Source organism: Telmatherina bonti (assembly GCF_933228915.1).
Source record: "Telmatherina bonti genome assembly, chromosome: 8".
NCBI lineage: Eukaryota > Metazoa > Chordata > Actinopteri > Atheriniformes > Telmatherinidae > Telmatherina > Telmatherina bonti.
In genome coordinates, this window is record NC_136626.1 from 5,660,802 (window position 1) to 5,680,435 (window position 19,634).

Consider the following 19,634-nt stretch of genomic DNA (forward strand, 5'->3'; position numbering starts at 1 on the left):
ACTGGTACCAAAACTGGTCTAGAACCAGAACTGGACTGGAACCAGAACCGGTCTAGAACCAGAACTGGTCTGGAACCAGAACTGGACTGGAACCAGAACCGGTCTGGAACCAGAACTGGACTGGAGCCAGAACCGGTCTGGAACCAGAACTGGACTGGAACCAGAACCGGTCTGGAAAAGCAGGAAAAGGTTGGGAAAGCAGAAGAACTGGAGATGAAGACCAGTTTTAGAGGTTTAAGAAGGAAAGCGGCGACCCGGCGGCTGCATCGGGGTTCTGGACGTTCCGGTTCAGATGATGAAAATAAAATCCTGCAGTGAAGTCGGGTTTGAATAAAAGCTGGAATGTGAGAGAAGCGGAAAGTCGGGCTGGAAGTGAACGCACCGCTGCTGGGAGTGTGTGATCTGGAAGCAGCGTGAAGCGGCGGCGTGGTCATGTGACGGCCCTGATGCTTAAAATGCAGGAGAAGCTGCAACACAAGCGGAGCTGCTGATGCAGCCGCAGGGCGCCGCCGCAGGGCCAGCTGGACACGGCTGTTGATGCTGGGGGTCACGGGGGGCCACGGAGAACAAACCCCTTGCCTGACAGCCGCGGAGGTGGATGAGGCCCGCGGGTCCTCCGTATTAAGGAGAGGATTTCCCTGCTCATAAATATCCTGTTTTTAAGATGGAAACTTCAGGTTGTGGTGATCAGGAGGAAAAAAGGCTTTTCTGGAGGAGAATCTGTTCTCGGGTTGTAAATCTCCCGTTTATGGGGCGTGCACCAGCTCCAGGATGGTTTGGCTTTCCAACGATAAACACACTTCTTTCTGCAGCGTTCGGCTCGTGTTTCTGCTCCAAACAGACACAAATCTTCAGACTAGAAAGGAAAGTCGGGACGCTTTCAGGACAAAACGGGGAAGTGCTTCAAATGAGGGAAACTGTGTTTCTCCTTCTTTCTGTGGAGTCGGACACGGCATCGCTTCAAACACGACTTTTATTAATATACAAGGTTCTGTTACAAATAAAGGATATTATAGGAACTTATCTACTGGATCTGAGCCGAGACATACATCAGCTTCTCCTTTATACTGGACTATACCATGCAAATCTAAATGTTACGGAACGTTTGCTTCTCAGTGGTATATCATGGAAAGAAAGGTGAAAAGAAAGTTGAGTAAAATGTCAGAGGAAGTCTTTGGTTGGTTGAGAGAGACGGGAGTTGCTCCAACGTTTGGCGAGCAACTCCATCCACGCCACGGGAAACAATCCCACGGCGTCCCAGCGAGGCTCGGTGAAACGTAAAGACAAGTCCTCCGACTGGAAGTCCGGTTCCGTCTCAGTCACGATGCAGAACGACGCGGACGTTCGGCGTCCAGCCTGCGAGTCCTTCAGTTCGGTCACCTCACGGCAACATGGCCGCTTGGCCGTCCAGGGAGTTTGAGACGATCCCGGCGACCGCGGCGTCCCTCCCTCGCCGCCTCTCAGTTGACCGTGGGCACCTGGTTCAGGCTGTACTCCTTGGCTTTGAGCCGCAGGTTGGCGATGCTGTTGGCCATGTTCATTCCCTGGGACGTGTTGGTGTTGGAGCAGGTGGGCGGGTAGGTCGCCATGGCGCTGAGAGACAAGAAGGGAGAGGTTACGCCAAGGCGAAGCTGGCGGAGCGAAACTCTCGTCGTTCGTCCTGCAGATGAGCTCAGTTTGTCCACTTCTCAGCTTAACAATCAGTTTTACGTCCCAGATGGCTTTCAGGTCATTAGACGACAAAAATGTCCCTTTAAAACACGACAGATTCATTTTTCTCTCCACTTTTCGCTCAGTGGATCTGATTCCTGATCAGATCCACTAAATATGGATTTATTTTAATTATTTTTACACATTAAATGCCAAATAAACGACCCGATGTCACAGAAAACACACCGGAGGAGATATTTTACATTAAACAGATTTTTTTGTGGAATTTATTTTCATTTTTAAACGTACCCAAAATGAATAAAAACATTTATTTGGATCTTTAAATAAAATCTCCATCACTCTAACATGCATGACATGGAAAAGCTTTTGTTTTTCTGATAAAACCAGCAGCATCGTCGAATCAAGCCCACAAAATTTAAAAATAATTATAAAATAAATGTCATATTTAGTTAGAGGTGGAGTTGATTCGATCATTTCTGCAAAATAAGTGGGAAAAAAATCTATTTCTAATGTTTTTATAGTAGTTTTAGTGAGAAGACATTTTTGTTCTAATGGACCTGAAAGCAGTGAAATTCGTAGCTTTTTCCTGATCTGACACAAGAAGATGAAGACCAACAGGAGGAAATACTTCCGGAAGCAGCTGCAGAGCTCTAAACTTCTCTGTATTCATGGGAAACCTGACTAAATGTGATGAAACTGGTTCTGTAATCTCAATCAGTGGAAAGAGGGAAAAGTTTCTTTCAAACTTTTTGTTTTAACAAACTGAAAATCAGAAATCTCGACTACTTTCAAGGTGATTCAGTATTTTTCTCACTGCATTAAAAACGCAGCTTGTTGGTTCATGTCATCCGTTCATCCGATCAAGTTCTGTCTGTTTGATCACAGCATGAAATATTTCACTTTTATCTCGAACCGTTTCTGTAAAAGTGGTTTATAAGAATCTGCAACTTGTTGCATCAACATGGAGTTCAGCAGAAATAAAACCTGACGATTCCACCACCACAAACTGGTTCCAACAAACACAAACCATGAAAAGAAAAGGACAAAAAACACTCAGTGGCTGAAAAGTTGCTTTAAAATGCAAAAATCAGAGCAGGAAAACGTGCTAAATCCCACTAAAGGGAATAAATATGAAAATCATGCAAAAACAGCAGAAAGACAAACAGGAAGTCGTAGTAAAGTGAAAGCATACTTGTTCTCTGAGGGCAGCATTTTCTGTGGCACGCGCACCGGCCCCCCCTCCGGCATCGGGTACCAGCTTCAGAATAACATACAGTCAAGTGTTAGCACCACATAGCATGATCCCCGCTTCACAAAAAGCCCCAGCCCACACACACACACACACACACACACACACACACACACACAGGATTACTGGAAATGGTGACCAATGTAACCAGAGTCACAAAAAATGTTGCCCAGTAGAGCTCCGTCTCCATGCAGCAGCCGTTATCGCTGTGGGGGGGGTCATAGGGTCAATACTGGATTTAATACGCTTTGTTTTCACATTATCACCTAGTCAGGAAGGTCTGGCTCCGCCCCTTTCACGCCGACAGACGGGAGCGCTGAGGCAGGCGGCGAGGAAAAGGCTGCAGTTAGTCTGGAGTTGGTGGGAAGGCAGGATGGAGGCGAAGAGGAAAGTCAGAGTTCTAGTCACCGAGCTGTTGCAGAACGTTAGAGTGTAAAGAAACAGATTCAGAGAAACAGAAAAGACTCATCATGCAGAAAAATATCTTCTTTTTAACCCTGAAAACTCCCAAAACGTAACCACGCCCACCATCATCAGCGTCCCCGGAACAACCGGGGCGGTCATGTGACCCTCCAGCGGGTCGTGTGACCCTCCAGCGGGTCGTGTGACCCTCCAGCGGGTCATGTGACCCTCCAGCGGGTCGTGTGACCCTCCAGATGGTCATGTGACCCTCCAGCGGGTCGTGTGACCCTCCAGATGGTCATGTGACCCTCCAGATGGTCATATGACCCTCCAGCGGGTCGTGTGACCCTCCAGATGGTCGTGTGACCCTCCAGCGGGTCGTGTGACCCTCCAGCGGGTCGTGTGACCCTCCAGCGGGTCTACGGAGGTTTTCCAGTGTTTCTATCCGTCCAGGAGGTTTACAATCCAGACACAACATGTAGAGTTTATTCAGAGACTCTAGATGGTTAAATTAAAAAGCAGAATAAACCAGAAGAAACGTCCTGAGCTTTCAGGGTCAGTGAATGATTTAGTCAGCTAAACACTGGAAAGCAGGAATTATTTCCGGCAGCGGATGTCTGCGTTTGGAACAGTGGCATTATACTGTAGAAGGTTGTTGACAAGAGGAAAAACAAGGTTTCATTGTGCGCATGAGGCGGCGCTGACCTTGTGTAAATAAAGGTTGAGCAACTGAAGCTCTGACCTGCAGCTCATGTCTGTTGGAGTTCAGGAGGATCAAAAGAGATGAAGACTTTCAGAGGAACTATGAAGGGTATGTTCAGGTAGCAGAGGAGGAGGAAATGAAACAATAACATGGAGCAGGCGATGCGTGTGCATGTGTGTGCGTGCCATGTCATGGTGGTGTTAACATGTGGTTATTGAGGTATCAGCTTGTGCTTTTTCAACTGGAGACACTTGTGTGAGATGATGCTCTGCAGCAGGAAGGAGAGGAGGAGAAGCACTGCTGCGCCACTTTTATTACATTTTCCCAAGCTTTCTAATCTAATGTGATCATCTCATTGTTGCAGCAGCTCAGTTACTGAAATAAGAAGTTATTGTGTTCTGCAAAACACATTTATTTCTCTGATAACAGAAACAGGTTGGTTCCACTTCCTACCATAAAGCCTGCTTACTAACCATAACCGCGGCATTTTAAAGACCACTGGGTGACTTTCTGACCCGAAAATATGCAGAGTAACATTTATTATTCCCGGAGTCACCGTTGCCCTGCAGCGTCCCAAAGCTGAGAAACCACATTCACTTAATCACTAAATCACTTTACGACCGACTTTACCTTGGAACAGAGTCACATGCTAGCAGCTAGGGCTGGGCGATATATCGAATATACTGGAGATATCGTGGCTAGTCCGATATAGAAAATGTCTATATTCGTCATATTGGAGTATCCTGTTGTCACGCAGGTGTTTTTAGCTGTGGGCGGGGTTTCCTCCCTCCTCCTCGACTCTGCACCGCTTTGCACAGAGAGTTAAAGCAAGCGCACCTCGTTACGTACATAACGTGAGCTACGTGCTACGTCATGAGAGGCAGCGTGGAGCCACTGTTGCCAACTTGGCGACTTTCTCGCTAAATCTGGTGACTTTTTTTGTGAAAAGTGACTAGCGACAAATCTAGCGACTTTTACTGGAGTTATTGGAGACTTTCCTGGTGTTTTGGCGACTGGCTTTAAAGCGCATATTGTAAAGTTATTGTCAGAATGAGAGTCTCTCCCCGTCCTAAAGCACTCAGTCGCTCCGGCTGCAGCTGCAGCCAGTCAGAGGAGCAGAGAGGACACCTGCACGACTCCACCTACAGTCACAATGAACAGCCAAATCCGCCACTGATCCCGCTCTGGATTACAGAGTGGGACGGAAATTACAAAGTTTTTCACGTCACGCAAAAATAATTCATTCTATTTGATTACATTCACAGCCTCTGTCACTTACTCACCTCATCCACTGTGTGTGACACAAGCATATTTATCTGGCTCCTCATGTCTCTAGAAAGTACAGAAAGCAGTGGGAATCAAACCCTGAATTAAAAACTGGCTGAAGCCGTTTATTGGAGACGATACGAGGACATTCTGCCTGGATTATAAGACTGATTTCTACGCTAAACTCTGCGATTAAAAAAAAACAAAACACGACAACTCAAAAACGTATCCATAAAGCAAAGCCTTATAATAGTTCATCATTTGAAAAGTCCCCCCTAGAGCACCTATTTTCATACGCTGCATTTATTACATCATGCAAAGTCACTTTATTTTCTTTTAAAATGACATGTTTCTGCCACTGCTTTAACTGTTCAATAAATGCGGTTTTGATCAGTTTGCTTCGTTACAATTTCATCCTTTTGGCATGAATGTTTAAAATCAGCATATCTTAATGCAGTATGAGCAATTATGTTTTAATGGAGACACAAAATCATTTTACTGATGTGATTGTATGCACCAAAGCATTCATTCAAGGCTAAGGTAAATATCGAGTTATATATCGTATATCGTGACAGGCCATAAAAATATCGGGATATTAATAAAAGGTCATATCGCCCAGCCCTATCTGCAACTACATACCAACACGCTGCAACTACATGCCAACATGCTGCAACTACATGTCAACGTGCTGCAACTACATACCAACACGCTGCAACTACATACCAACACGCTGCAACTACATACCAACACGATGCAACTACATACCAACACGCTGCAACTACATGCCAACATGCTGCAACTACATTTCAACGTGCTGCAACTACATACCAACACGCTGCAACTACATACCAACACGCTGCAACTACATACCAACACGATGCAACTACATGCCAACGTGCTGCAACTACATACCAACACGATGCAACTACATGCCAACACGCTGCAATTACATACCAACACGCTGCAACTACATACCAACACGCTGCAACTACATACCAACACGCTGCAACTACATACCAACACGCTGCAACTACATGCCAACACGCTGCAACTACATGCCAACACGCTGCAACTACATGTCAACATGCTGCAACTACATACCAACACGCTGCAACTACATGCCAACACGCTGCAACTACATGCCAACACGCTGCAACTACATGTCAACATGCTGCAACTACATACCAAAACGCTGCAACTACATACCAACACGCTGCAACTACATACCAACACGCTGCAACTACATACCAACACGCTGCAACTACATGCCAACACGCTGCAACTACATGCCAACACGCTGCAACTACATGTCAACATGCTGCAACTACATACCAACACGCTGCAACTACATGCCAACACGCTGCAACTACATACCAACACGCTGCAACTACATACCAACACGCTGCAACTACATGCAAACATGCTGCAACTACATACCAACACGCTGCAACTACATGCCAAAATGCTGCAACTACATGTCAACACGCTGCAACTACATACCAACACGCTGCAACTACATACCAACACGCTGCAACTACATACCAACACGCTGCAATTACATACCAACATGCTGCAACTACATACCAACATGCTGCAACTACATACCAACACGCTGCAACTACATGTCAACATGCTGCAACTACATACCAACACGCTCCAACTACATACCAAAACGCTGCAACTACATACCAACACGCTGCAACTACATACCAACACGCTGCAACTACATACCAACACGCTGCAACTACATACCAACACGCTGCAACTACATACCAACACGCTCCAACTACATACCAACACGCTGCAACTACATACCAACACGCTGCAACTACATGTCAACATGCTGCTACTACAAACCAATACGCTGCAACTATATGCCAACACGCTGCAACTACATACCAACATGCTGCAACTACATACCAACACGCTGCAACTACATGTCAACATGCTGCATATACATACCAACACGCTGCAACTACATGCCAACACGCTGCAACTACATACCAACACGCTGCAACTACATACCAACATGCTGCAACTACATGCAAACATGCTGCAACTACATACCAACACGCTGCAACTACATGCCAAAATGCTGCAACTACATGTCAACATGCTGCAACTACATACCAACACGCTGCAACTACATACCAACACGCTGCAACTACATACCAACACGCTGCAATTACATACCAACATGCTGCAACTACATACCAACATGCTGCAACTACATACCAACACGCTGCAACTACATACCAAAACGCTGCAACTACATACCAACACGCTGCAACTACATACCAACACGCTGCAACTACATACCAACACGCTGCAACTACATACCAACACACTCCAACTACATACCAACACGCTGCAACTACATACCAACACGCTCCAACTACATACCAACACGCTGCAACTACATACCAACACGCTGCAACTACATGTCAACATGCTGCAACTACATACCAACACGCTGCAACTACATACCAACACGCTGCAACTACATACCAACACGCTGCAACTACATACCAACACGCTCCAACTACATACCAACACGCTGCAACTACATACCAACACGCTGCAACTACATGTCAACGTGCTGCAACTACATACCAACACGCTGCAACTATATGCCAACACGCTGCAACTACATACCAACACGCTCCAACTACATACCAACACGCTGCAACTACATACCAACACGCTGCAACTACATACCAACAGGCTGCAATTACATACCAACACGCTGCAACTACATACCAACACGCTGCAACTTCATGCCAACATGCTGCAACTACATGCCAACACGCTGCAACAACAAGCCAACATGCTGCAAGTACATACCAACACGCTGCAACTACATACCAACACACTGCAACTATATACCAACACGCTGCAACTACGTGCCAACACGCTGCAACTACATACCAACACGCTGCAACTACATGTCAACATGCTGCAACTACATACCAACACGCTGCAACTACATACCAACACGCTGCAACTACATACCAACACGCTGCAACTACATACCAACACGCTGCAACTACATGCCAAAACGATGCAACTACATGTAAACATGCTGCAACTACATACCAACACGCTGCAACTACATGCCAACACGCTGCAATTACATACCAACATGCTGCAACTACACACCAACACGCTACAACTACATACCAACACGCTGCAACTACATACCAACACGCTGCAACTACATGCCAACACGCTGCAACTACATACCAATACGCTGCAACTACATGCCAACACGCTGCAATTACATACCAACACGCTGCAACTACATGTCAACATGCTGCAACTACATACCAACACGCTGCAACTACATACCAACACGCTGCAACTACATACCAACATGCTGCAACTACATACCAACACGCTGCAACTACATACCAACACGCTGCAACTACATACCAACACGCTGCAACTACATGCCAACACGCTGCAACTACATACCAACACGCTGCAACTACATGCCAACACGCTGCAATTACATACCAACACGCTGCAACTACATGTCAACCTGCTGCAACTACATACCAACACGCTGCAACTACATACCAACACGCTGCAACTACATGTCAACATGCTGCAACTATATACCAACACGCTGCAACTACATGCCAATATGCTGCAACTACATACCAACACGCTGCAACTACATGCCAACATGCTGCAACTACATACCAACATGCTGCAACTACATACCAACACGCTGCAACTACATGTCAACATGCTGCAACTACATACCAACACGCTGCAACTACATGCCAACACGCTGCAATTACATACTAACACGCTGCAACTACTTACCAACACGCTGCAACTACATACCAACACGCTGCAACTACATACCAACACGCTGCAACTACATGTCAACATGCTGCAACTACATACCAACACGCTGCAACTACATACAACACGCTGCAACTACATGCCAACACGCTGCAATTACATACCAACACGCTGCAACTACATACCAACATGCTGCAACTACATGCCAACATGCTGCAACTACATGTCAACATGCTGCAACTACATACCAACACGCTGCAACTACATACCAACACGCTGCAACTACATATCAACACGCTGCAACTACATGCCAACACGCTGCAACTACATACCAACACGCTGCAACTACATGCCAACACGCTGCAATTACATACCAACACGCTGCAACTACATACCAACACGCTGCAACTACATACCAACACGCTGCAACTACATGCCAACACGCTGCAATTACATACCAACACGCTGCAACTACATACCAACACGCTGCAACTACATACCAACACGCTGCAACTACATGTCAACACGCTGCAACTACATACCAACACGCTGCAACTACATACCAACACGCTGCAACTACATACCAACACGCTGCAACTACATACCAACACGCTGCGACTACATGCCAACACGCTGCAACTACATGCCAACACGCTGCAACTGCATGCCAACACGTTGCAACTACATACCAACACGCTGCAATTACATGCCAACACGCTGCAATTACATACCAACACGCTGCAACTACATACCAACACGCTGCAACTTCATGCCAACATGCTGCAACTACATGCCAACACGCTGCAACAACAAGCCAACATGCTGCAAGTACATACCAACACGCTGCAACTACATACCAACACACTGCAACTATATACCAACACGCTGCAACTACATACCAACACGCTGCAACTACGTGCCGACACGCTGCAACTACATACCAACACGCTGCAACTACGTGCCAACACACTGCAACTACATACCAACACGCTGCAACTACGTGCCAACACACTGCAACTACATGCCAACACGCTGCAACTACATACCAACACGCTGCAACTACGTGCCAACACACTGCAACTACATGCCAACACGCTGCAACTACGTGCCAACACACTGCAATTACATACCAACACGCTGCGACTACATGCCAACACGCTGCAACTACATGCCAACACGCTGCAACTGCATGCCAACACGTTGCAACTACATACCAACACGCTGCAATTACATGCCAACACGCTGCAATTACATACCAACACGCTGCAACTACATACCAACACGCTGCAACTTCATGCCAACATGCTGCAACTACATGCCAACACGCTGCAACAACAAGCCAACATGCTGCAAGTACATACCAACACGCTGCAACTACATACCAACACACTGCAACTATATACCAACACGCTGCAACTACATACCAACACGCTGCAACTACGTGCCGACACGCTGCAACTACATACCAACACGCTGCAACTACGTGCCAACACACTGCAACTACATACCAACACGCTGCAACTACGTGCCAACACACTGCAACTACATGCCAACACGCTGCAACTACATACCAACACGCTGCAACTACGTGCCAACACACTGCAACTACATGCCAACACGCTGCAACTACGTGCCAACACACTGCAATTACATGCCAACACGCTGCAACTACATACCAACACGCTGCAACTACATGCCAACCCGCTGCCACGACATACAACACGCAGCAACTACATACCAACACGCTGCAACTACGTGCCAACCCGCTGCCACGACATACAACACGCAGCAACTACATACCAACACGCTGCAACTACATGCCAACCCGCTGCCACGACATACAACACGCAGCAACTACATACCAACACGCTGCAACTACATACCAACACGCTGCAACTACATACCAACACGCTGCAACTACGTGCCAACACGCTGCAACTACATACCAACACGCTGCAACTACGTGCCAACACACTGCAACTACATGCCAACACGCTGCAACTACATACCAACACGCTGCAACTACGTGCCAACACACTGCAACTACATGCCAACACGCTGCAACTACGTGCCAACACACTGCAATTACATACCAACACGCTGCAACTACGTGCCAAAACGCTGCAACTACATACCAACACGCTGCAACTACATACCAACACGCTGCAACTACATACCAACATGCTGCAACTACGTGCCAACACGCTGCAACTACATGCCAACACGCTGCAACTACATACCAACACGCTGCAACTACAAGCTAACCTGTTGCAACTACATACCAACACGCTGCAACTACATACCAACACGCTGCAACTACATACCAATATGGTGCAACTACATACCAACACGCTGCAACTACATATCAACACGCTGCAACTACATACCAACACGCTGCAACTACATACCAACACGCTGCAACTACATACCAATATGGTGCAACTACATACCAACACGGTGCAACTACATGGCAACATGCTGCAACTACATGCCAACACGCTGCAACTACATACCAACACGCTGCAACTACATACCAATATGGTACAACTACATACCAACACGCTGCAACTACATGCCAACACGCTTCAACTACATACCAACACGTTGCAACTACATACGAACACGCTGCAACTACATACCAACACGCTTCAACTACATACCAACACGCTGCAACTACATACCAACACGCTGCAACTACATACCAACACGCTGCAACTACATGCCAACACGTTGCAACTACATACCAACACGCTTCAACTACATACCAACACGCTGCAACTACATACCAACACGCTGCAACTACATACCAACACGCTGCAACTACATACCAACACGCTGCAACTACATACCAACACGCTGCAACTACATGCCAAAACGTTGCAACGACATACCAACACGCTGCAACTACATATCAACACGCTGCAACAAGCCAACATGCTGCAACGACATGGCAACACGCTGCAAAAACAAGCCAACACGCTGCAACTACATACCAACACGCTGCAACTACGTGCCAACACACTGCAACTACATGCCAACACGCTGCAACTACGTGCCAACACACTGCAATTACATGCCAACACGCTGCAACTACATGCCAACACGCTGCAATGACATACAACACGCTGCAACTACATGCCATCCCGCTGCCACGACATACAACACGCAGCAACTACATACCAACACGCTGCAACTACATGCCAACACGATGCAACTACATACCAACACGCTGCAATTACATGCCAACACGCTGCAATTACATACCAACACGCTGCAACTACATACCAACACGCTGCAACTTCATGCCAACATGCTGCAACTACATGCCAACACGCTGCAACAACAAGCCAACATGCTGCAAGTACATACCAACACGCTGCAACTACATACCAACACACTGCAACTATATACCAACACGCTGCAACTACGTGCCAACATGCTGCAACTACATACCAACACGCTTCAACTACATACCAACACGCTGCAACTACATACCAACACGCTGCAACTACATGCCAACACGTTGCAACTACATACCAACACGATGCAACTACATACCAACACGCTGCAACTACATATGAACACGCTGCAACGACATACCAACACGCTGCAACTACATACCAACACGCTGCAACTACATACCAACACGCTGCAACTACATGCCAACACGTTGCAACTACATACCAACACGATGCAACTACATACCAACACGCTGCAACTACATATGAACACGCTGCAACGACATACCAACACGCTGCAACTACATACCAACACGCTGCAACTACATACCAACACGCTGCAACTACATGCCAACACGTTGCAACGACATACCAACACGCTGCAACTACATATCAACACGCTGCAACAAGCCAACATGCTGTAACGACATGGCAACACGCTGCAAAAACAAGCCAACACGCTGCAACTACATACTAACATGCTGCAACGACATACAACACACTGCAACAAGCCAACACGCTGCAACTACATACCAACACGCTGCAACTACGTGCCAACACACTGCAACTACATGCCAACACGCTGCAACTACGTGCCAACACACTGCAACTGCGTACAAACACACTGCAACAACAAGCCCACACCCTGCAGCTACATGCCAACACGCTGCAAGAACAAGCCAACATGCTACGTACCAACACGCTGCAACAACAAGCCAACATGCTACGTACCAACACACTGCAACAACAAGCCAACATGCTACGTACCAACACGCTGCAACAACAAGCCAACATGCTACGTACCAACACGCTGCAACAACAAGTCAACATGCTACGTACCAACATGCTGCAACAACAAGCCAACATGCTACGTACCAACATGCTGCAACAACAAGCCAACATGCTACGTACCAACACGCTGCAACAACAAGCCAACATGCTACGTACCAACACGCTGCAACAACAAGCCAACATGCTACGTACCAACACGCTGCAACAACAAGCCAACATGCTACGTACCAACACGCTGCAACAACAAGCCAACATGCTACGTACCAACACGATGCAACAACAAGCCAACATGCTACGTACCAACACGCTGCAACAACAAGCCAACATGCTACGTACCAACACGCTGCAACAACAAGCCAACATGCTACGTACCAACACGATGCAACAACAAGCCAACATGCTACGTACCAACACGCTGCAACAACAAGCCAACATGCTACGTACCAACACGCTGCAACAACAAGCCAACATGCTACGTACCAACACGCTGGTGGTTATGAACTGATTCATCACAGAATAAAAGAGGATTTTAACAAAGACACAGAGCAACATATGAGAAAGATGAGCCATATTACACAGACTTTTACCAGCTGGAGAGATCATGTTGTTTCACATAAATATTAACAAGTTAACTGCAACCATTTGGTATTAGAACCTATTAACAGTAAAACATGTCATTTATGAACTAAGTGCACTTTCAGCGTCTAACAAACGTGTTGCTAAGAGCTTTAATCGCTGCTGGTGGAACGGACTGGGGAAAGCAGCCGTCTGGATCCTCAGGAGTTTCTGTAAACCATCAACTGTCATCAGTCAGGACTCATCCCATTATCCCGTCACCGTCATCACAGCTCACACCGGTGAGGAAAGCAGCGGGAAGAGCACCATTTTCTCTGTTTGATGACCTTTAGGCGCCTTGGTGTTGATGGAGACAGCTGGCCAAAGTCTCCAGGCAGCAACATAAGGTCCGCCTGTTCTGGACCGGGCCTGGCCCATCTACCTTCTGCTACCTGGCATTTGTTCGTTTTGTTTGCTTTGGTTTGTTTTCTGGGGTTTCCAGATGAAATAAATATATTTTTACCTGAATTTCCTTGTGTCTTCCTGTTACTGTTAAGTCCCTGAGTCTTCCTACAATCTGTTTCCATGTTTCCACACGTCTTCCTGCTACTATCTACCTGCTCTCCTCACTGCAGCACCTCCACCTCAGCTGCATCCCAAACGTCTTCTTGGCTTTATTCCAGCCATAGAGGATCATTATTTTCCTGCTTTTCTCATCACTTGTTGATCTTTGGCTGCTCCTGATTGGACGTTACCGTCAGTTTAAGCTCTCTGATTGGTGGAAAGTCTGACAGGAAGTGTCTTCATCATCATGTCCAGGTGAAAATAGAGGTCTCTTAGCAACATGGTAGTGATGGTGATGAAGATGTGATAAATAATGGTGGATTTACCATCTAGAGTCTCTGAATAAACACTACATGTTGTGTCTGGATTGTAAACCTCCTGGACGGATAGAAACGCTGGAAAACCTCCGTAGACCAGCTGGAGGGTCACATGACCAGCTGGAGGGTCACATGACCATCTGGAGGGTCACATGACCAGCTGGAGGGTCACATGACCGTCCCAGTTACACCCTGCTGCTGCTGAGACAACGATGATGATGATGAAAGCGATATAACTTTCTTTCTGAGATCATGTTTTACCAGCTGCACTGCAGACCAGCACAGAGAAGACGACGTGATGTTAGTACAGGCAGGGAGGATGGAAGGTGGAGCTCAGGCTGTCAGGAGACGCCAGCAGTGGGGGTTTCTACCTGTAGGGGGCAGCGCTACCCCAGGACAAGTAGTCGTTGGGGCGCGGTGCGGGGCGCGGAACGATGGGCTGCTCCACCGCAGTCACTTCCCCTGAGTAGGACTTGAGCAGGGAGGCGTTTTTGCTGGCCAGCATGGCTCTCTCGTTCCTGCGGAACTTCGCTCTCCTGTTCTGAAACCAAACCTGCAAAGACAAAGAAAAAGCGAAAGGAATGAAAACAAAACGTTTACAAACTCAAAGTCAGTTTGCAAGATGACGTGCAGCTCTGCCGGGATGGAAACAAAGTCCAACCTGACTATCTGAAATATGAGGCTGTTGGGAATAAAACAAAGTAAAAAATAAAATGTGACTACAGTAAACATTCATCATCATCTGGATCAAGTTGTTCTGCATTGATCTGGATTCATGGTTCCGGTTCTGATGACGAGAGTTGGACCGAGGACACATTAGTGTTCGGTGTGGACTCCATCCCTCCAGGAGTTACCTTTATGTCCAGCAGCAGAAAAACCTACAAAACTATTTCTGTGGGAACAAATTAATCTTCTGTCAATATTTAGTTTTAAATATGTAAAATATATAAAAGATATAAGCCAGTAATACTTATCAGTCTGAAGACTGAGTTTTTTATACCTAACAACATCTACATTTCAGCCGACGAGGCGCGTCAGCAACACACCGCCAAACTGCTCCACGTCGTGTTTCTGCAGGAAACAACAGACCAGCCGTTAACTAAGGCTAGTTAGTTACTGACAGCTCCTCCAGGAGCCGCCTGGAGATCATTCTATCACACCAGCACATATTCAGTTACCTGGGTGAGCCTCGCATGTCCGAGTGCACTGAATACAGCATGTCATGTAAATGTTGGTCTTATCAACACTCCCATGTTCAGTGTTCTCAACAATAAAGCACTGTAATGCATCGTAACGCAGCATACATCGTAACGCATCATACATCGTAACGCATCATACATCGTAACGCAGCATACATCGTAACGCAGCATACATCGTAACGCATCATACATCGTAACGCAGCATACATCGTAACGCATCATACATCGTAACGCAGCATACATCGTAACGCAGCATACATCGTAACGCATCATACATCGTAACGCAGCATACATCGTAACGCATCATACATCGTAACGCAGCATACATCGTAACGCAGCATACATCGTAACGCAGCATACATCGTAACGCATCATACATCGTAACGCAGCATACATCGTAACGCAGCATACATCGTAACGCATCATACATCGTAACGCAGCATACATCGTAACGCAGCATACATCGTAACGCATCATACATCGTAACGCATCATACATCGTAACGCATCATACATCGTAACGCAGCATACATCGTAACGCATCATACATCGTAATGCAGCATACATCGTAACGCAGCATACATTGTAACGCAGCATACATCGTAACGCATCATACATCGTAATGCAGCATACATCGTAACGCAGCATACATCGTAACGCATCATACATCGTAACGCAGCATACATCGTAACGCATCATACATCGTAACGCAGCATACATCGTAACGCAACATACATCGTAACGCAGCATACATCGTAACGCGTCATACATCGTAACGCAGCATACATCGTAACGCAGCATACATCGTAACGCAGCATACATCGTAACATAGCATACATCGTAACGTAGCATACATCGTAACACAGCATACATCGTAACGCAGCATACATCGTAACGCAGCATACACCGTAACGCAGCATACATCGTAACGCAGCATACATCGTAACGCATCATACATCGTAACGCAGCATACATCGTAACGCATCATACATCGTAACGCATCATACATCGTAACGCAGCATACACCGTAACGCAGCATACACCGTAACGCAGCATACATCGTAACGCAGCATACATCGTAACGCAGCATACATCGTAACGCAGCATACATCGTAACGCAGCATACATCGTAATGCAGCATACATCGTAACGCAGCATACATCGTAACGTAGCATACATCGTAATGTAGCATACATCGTAACGCAGCATACATCGTAACGTAGCATGCCGCATTGTAACGCAGCATAACGCATCAAAACACACTGTAACGCATTGTAAACATTCATACGGCATCGTAACGCATCGTAATGTAGCATACATCGTAACGCATACGATCGCTGATCAGACGTATTGATTTACATGAAAGACTTGATGATTGCGAAGCTTTTTCAGTTGATTGAAGACAAAACTGAAACGTTTCGGAGCAAAACAAGACGTGATAAATATTTTCCATCACTTCAGAGCGGCTACATATTTATCCTGCTGTAACTGCGAATATCCAGCGTCTATTGATTAAACACCACTGACTCAACTTGACTCAATGCTTGAACTTTTTTGTGGATTTTTTCATAATTAATATGTTATTATGCTGATCTAAACTTTGATGTGCGTCCCTGCTGCAGTGCATTGTGGGTAGAAACCATCATGCAGTTCCAGTTTGCAGCCGTGATGCACGGAGACGGCGTCCTGCAGGCCAGAAGGTCTACGATCCGGCTGAAACACGACGGTATTTCACCGCTTTCCGGCGGCGTTTCCGTCATGTTTGACCAGCGGCTAAACCATGACGTCATCTGGAGTCACCACATCTGCAGCCTCCAACCTCTTCACACACTTCCTCCTCTCACGCTGTCCAGCCTCATCAGGCCAACACACAGCTCAACAGACAATGATGATGATGATGAAGAGGATGATGATGAAGAGGGGGGTTGCTAACGTTGCTCCTTGCTATGAAATGAAATCCGTTCTTTGCAGCCTGCAGGGCCTCGCTGCCCGCTGACGCACCGCTTCAGGAATGAAAGTCTCTTTTATCAAAGCGTTTCTGCATCGCTCTCTGCTGCACATTAATCCCAGATGTGCAGCTCCAGCATCAGCAGTTCCTCTGCCGCGCTCTCCCAGACCTGCTTTTAAAGGCGACACAGAAAAGCTGGAGCCACAGATCAGATGTTTGTGGACACAACGGACAGAATCGTCTTCCTGGCTTTTCAAAGCAGCGTTCGTCCCTCGCTTCTCCTTACAGGGAGAATCCAGCAGACTTCACATTCCACCACTTCTGCCTGCTGATTTTCCCTGAGTTTTGCCTGCCAGGCTATGTGCTGATATATAAGAAGTTCTGCTCAGGAGAGTCAGAACTAAAAGTTCTCTTAATGTTGTTTTCAGAGAGACGTCAGGCCGGCTGCTGCAGCCTGGAGGAGTTATCCCCACCATCTGAAATAAGTCCGACTTTCTTTACGTAACCATGGTGATGCATCCATTCAAGCTGTCAGTCGTAAGTGTTAGGACGCTTTTAGATTAAATCCAGTGTGAAAGTCTTCCAGAACTGATTTTGTCCTTTCAGCTGATTTTCTCCTGAAACTTTCTGCTTGTTGACGTCAACGCGACGCCGGTGACAAATTTACTCCCAGTTGAGTTAATAAAGACAAAAAGTCATTTTAGAAAAACTGCTGTAAAAGATTACAAATGATTTTTTTATACAAATAACTCGGTTTACTTTACTTCCTGTCAGAAATTCCAAACATTTCATTATTAAAATGATTTGAACTTTTTAAATGTTGAGTTTATAAGAAAAACATTTAAAAAGATTAATTTTCCATCATTAGAAGAGATGCAGATGTTATTAAAAGGAAAATAAGAGAAGTATTTCTACATTTAGGAGTTTAGATGAACATTTAAAAGGTGAAAATAATTTAAATAATTACATTTTTAGTTTTTTAAAACAAACCAGAAACTGAAACAACTGAAAGGTTAAATTCAGTAAATCAGGCTTTTAGTTCTTAAATCTGATTAAATTATTCTGTAATTATTTTCTATTTAGTTGCTCAATAATTCAAATGATATGAAATAAACTCTAATGTCCGTTTTCTAGTGGCCAAAACTAAAATGTCTTCATGTCATAATTATGTGTTTTCATCTAAATAAATTCTCTTTATTTCAGAATATTTTAAATTCATAATTCCGTCTTTTTAAAATCAGAATTATGGTTTTGGTTTTTTTTTAATCTAAAATTTGTTTGTCTCAGAATTTTGTCTTTAATCTAATTTTTCTTTAGTTTTCTTTTATGTTTTCTTTTTACTGATATATTTTAATGAATTAAACAGTTTTTATATATATATATATTTTAAAAAAAAAAAAAAAAGTTTTTTTTAGCTCCAGTTCTGCTACTGGGAGGAAACCAGTTCTACCTTCCAGTTTCCATATTGATCATATCAGCAATATTCTAATAAAATTTATCATTTTATTTCCAGATGATCGAGTCACGGTTCCGCAGCAAAACGGTTCATTTCTGTCCTGCAGGCTCTAATCTGGACCCGCCGGGCCTTTGCGGTTCTGGACCCGCCGGGCCTTTCTGGTTCTGGACCCGCGGGGCCTTTCTGGTTCTGGACCCGCGGGGCCTTTCTGGTTCTGGACCCGCGGGGCCTTTGCGGTTCTG

General features: G+C 45.8%; 1 protein-coding gene across 2 annotated transcripts in view; it reads right to left on the bottom strand.

Annotated features, from left to right (window-relative positions):
- Positions 1-1,353: 1,353 nt before the first annotated feature.
- The window catches only part of LOC306759539 (paired mesoderm homeobox protein 1-like), a 29,622-nt gene continuing 11,341 nt past the window's right edge, over positions 1,354-19,634 (bottom strand). The window contains exons 3-5 of one of the 2 annotated variants that reach the window (XM_079245208.1): positions 15,162-15,343; positions 2,864-2,929; positions 1,354-1,593 (exon numbers count right to left, since the gene is read on the bottom strand). In XM_079245208.1, coding sequence (XP_079101334.1) covers positions 1,461-1,593; positions 2,864-2,929; positions 15,162-15,343 — 381 coding nt within the window. In that variant the 3' untranslated portion in view covers positions 1,354-1,460. The remainder of the gene's footprint in view (positions 1,594-2,863; positions 2,930-15,161; positions 15,344-19,634) is intronic. The other variant, XM_079245209.1, reaches the window with a different exon arrangement.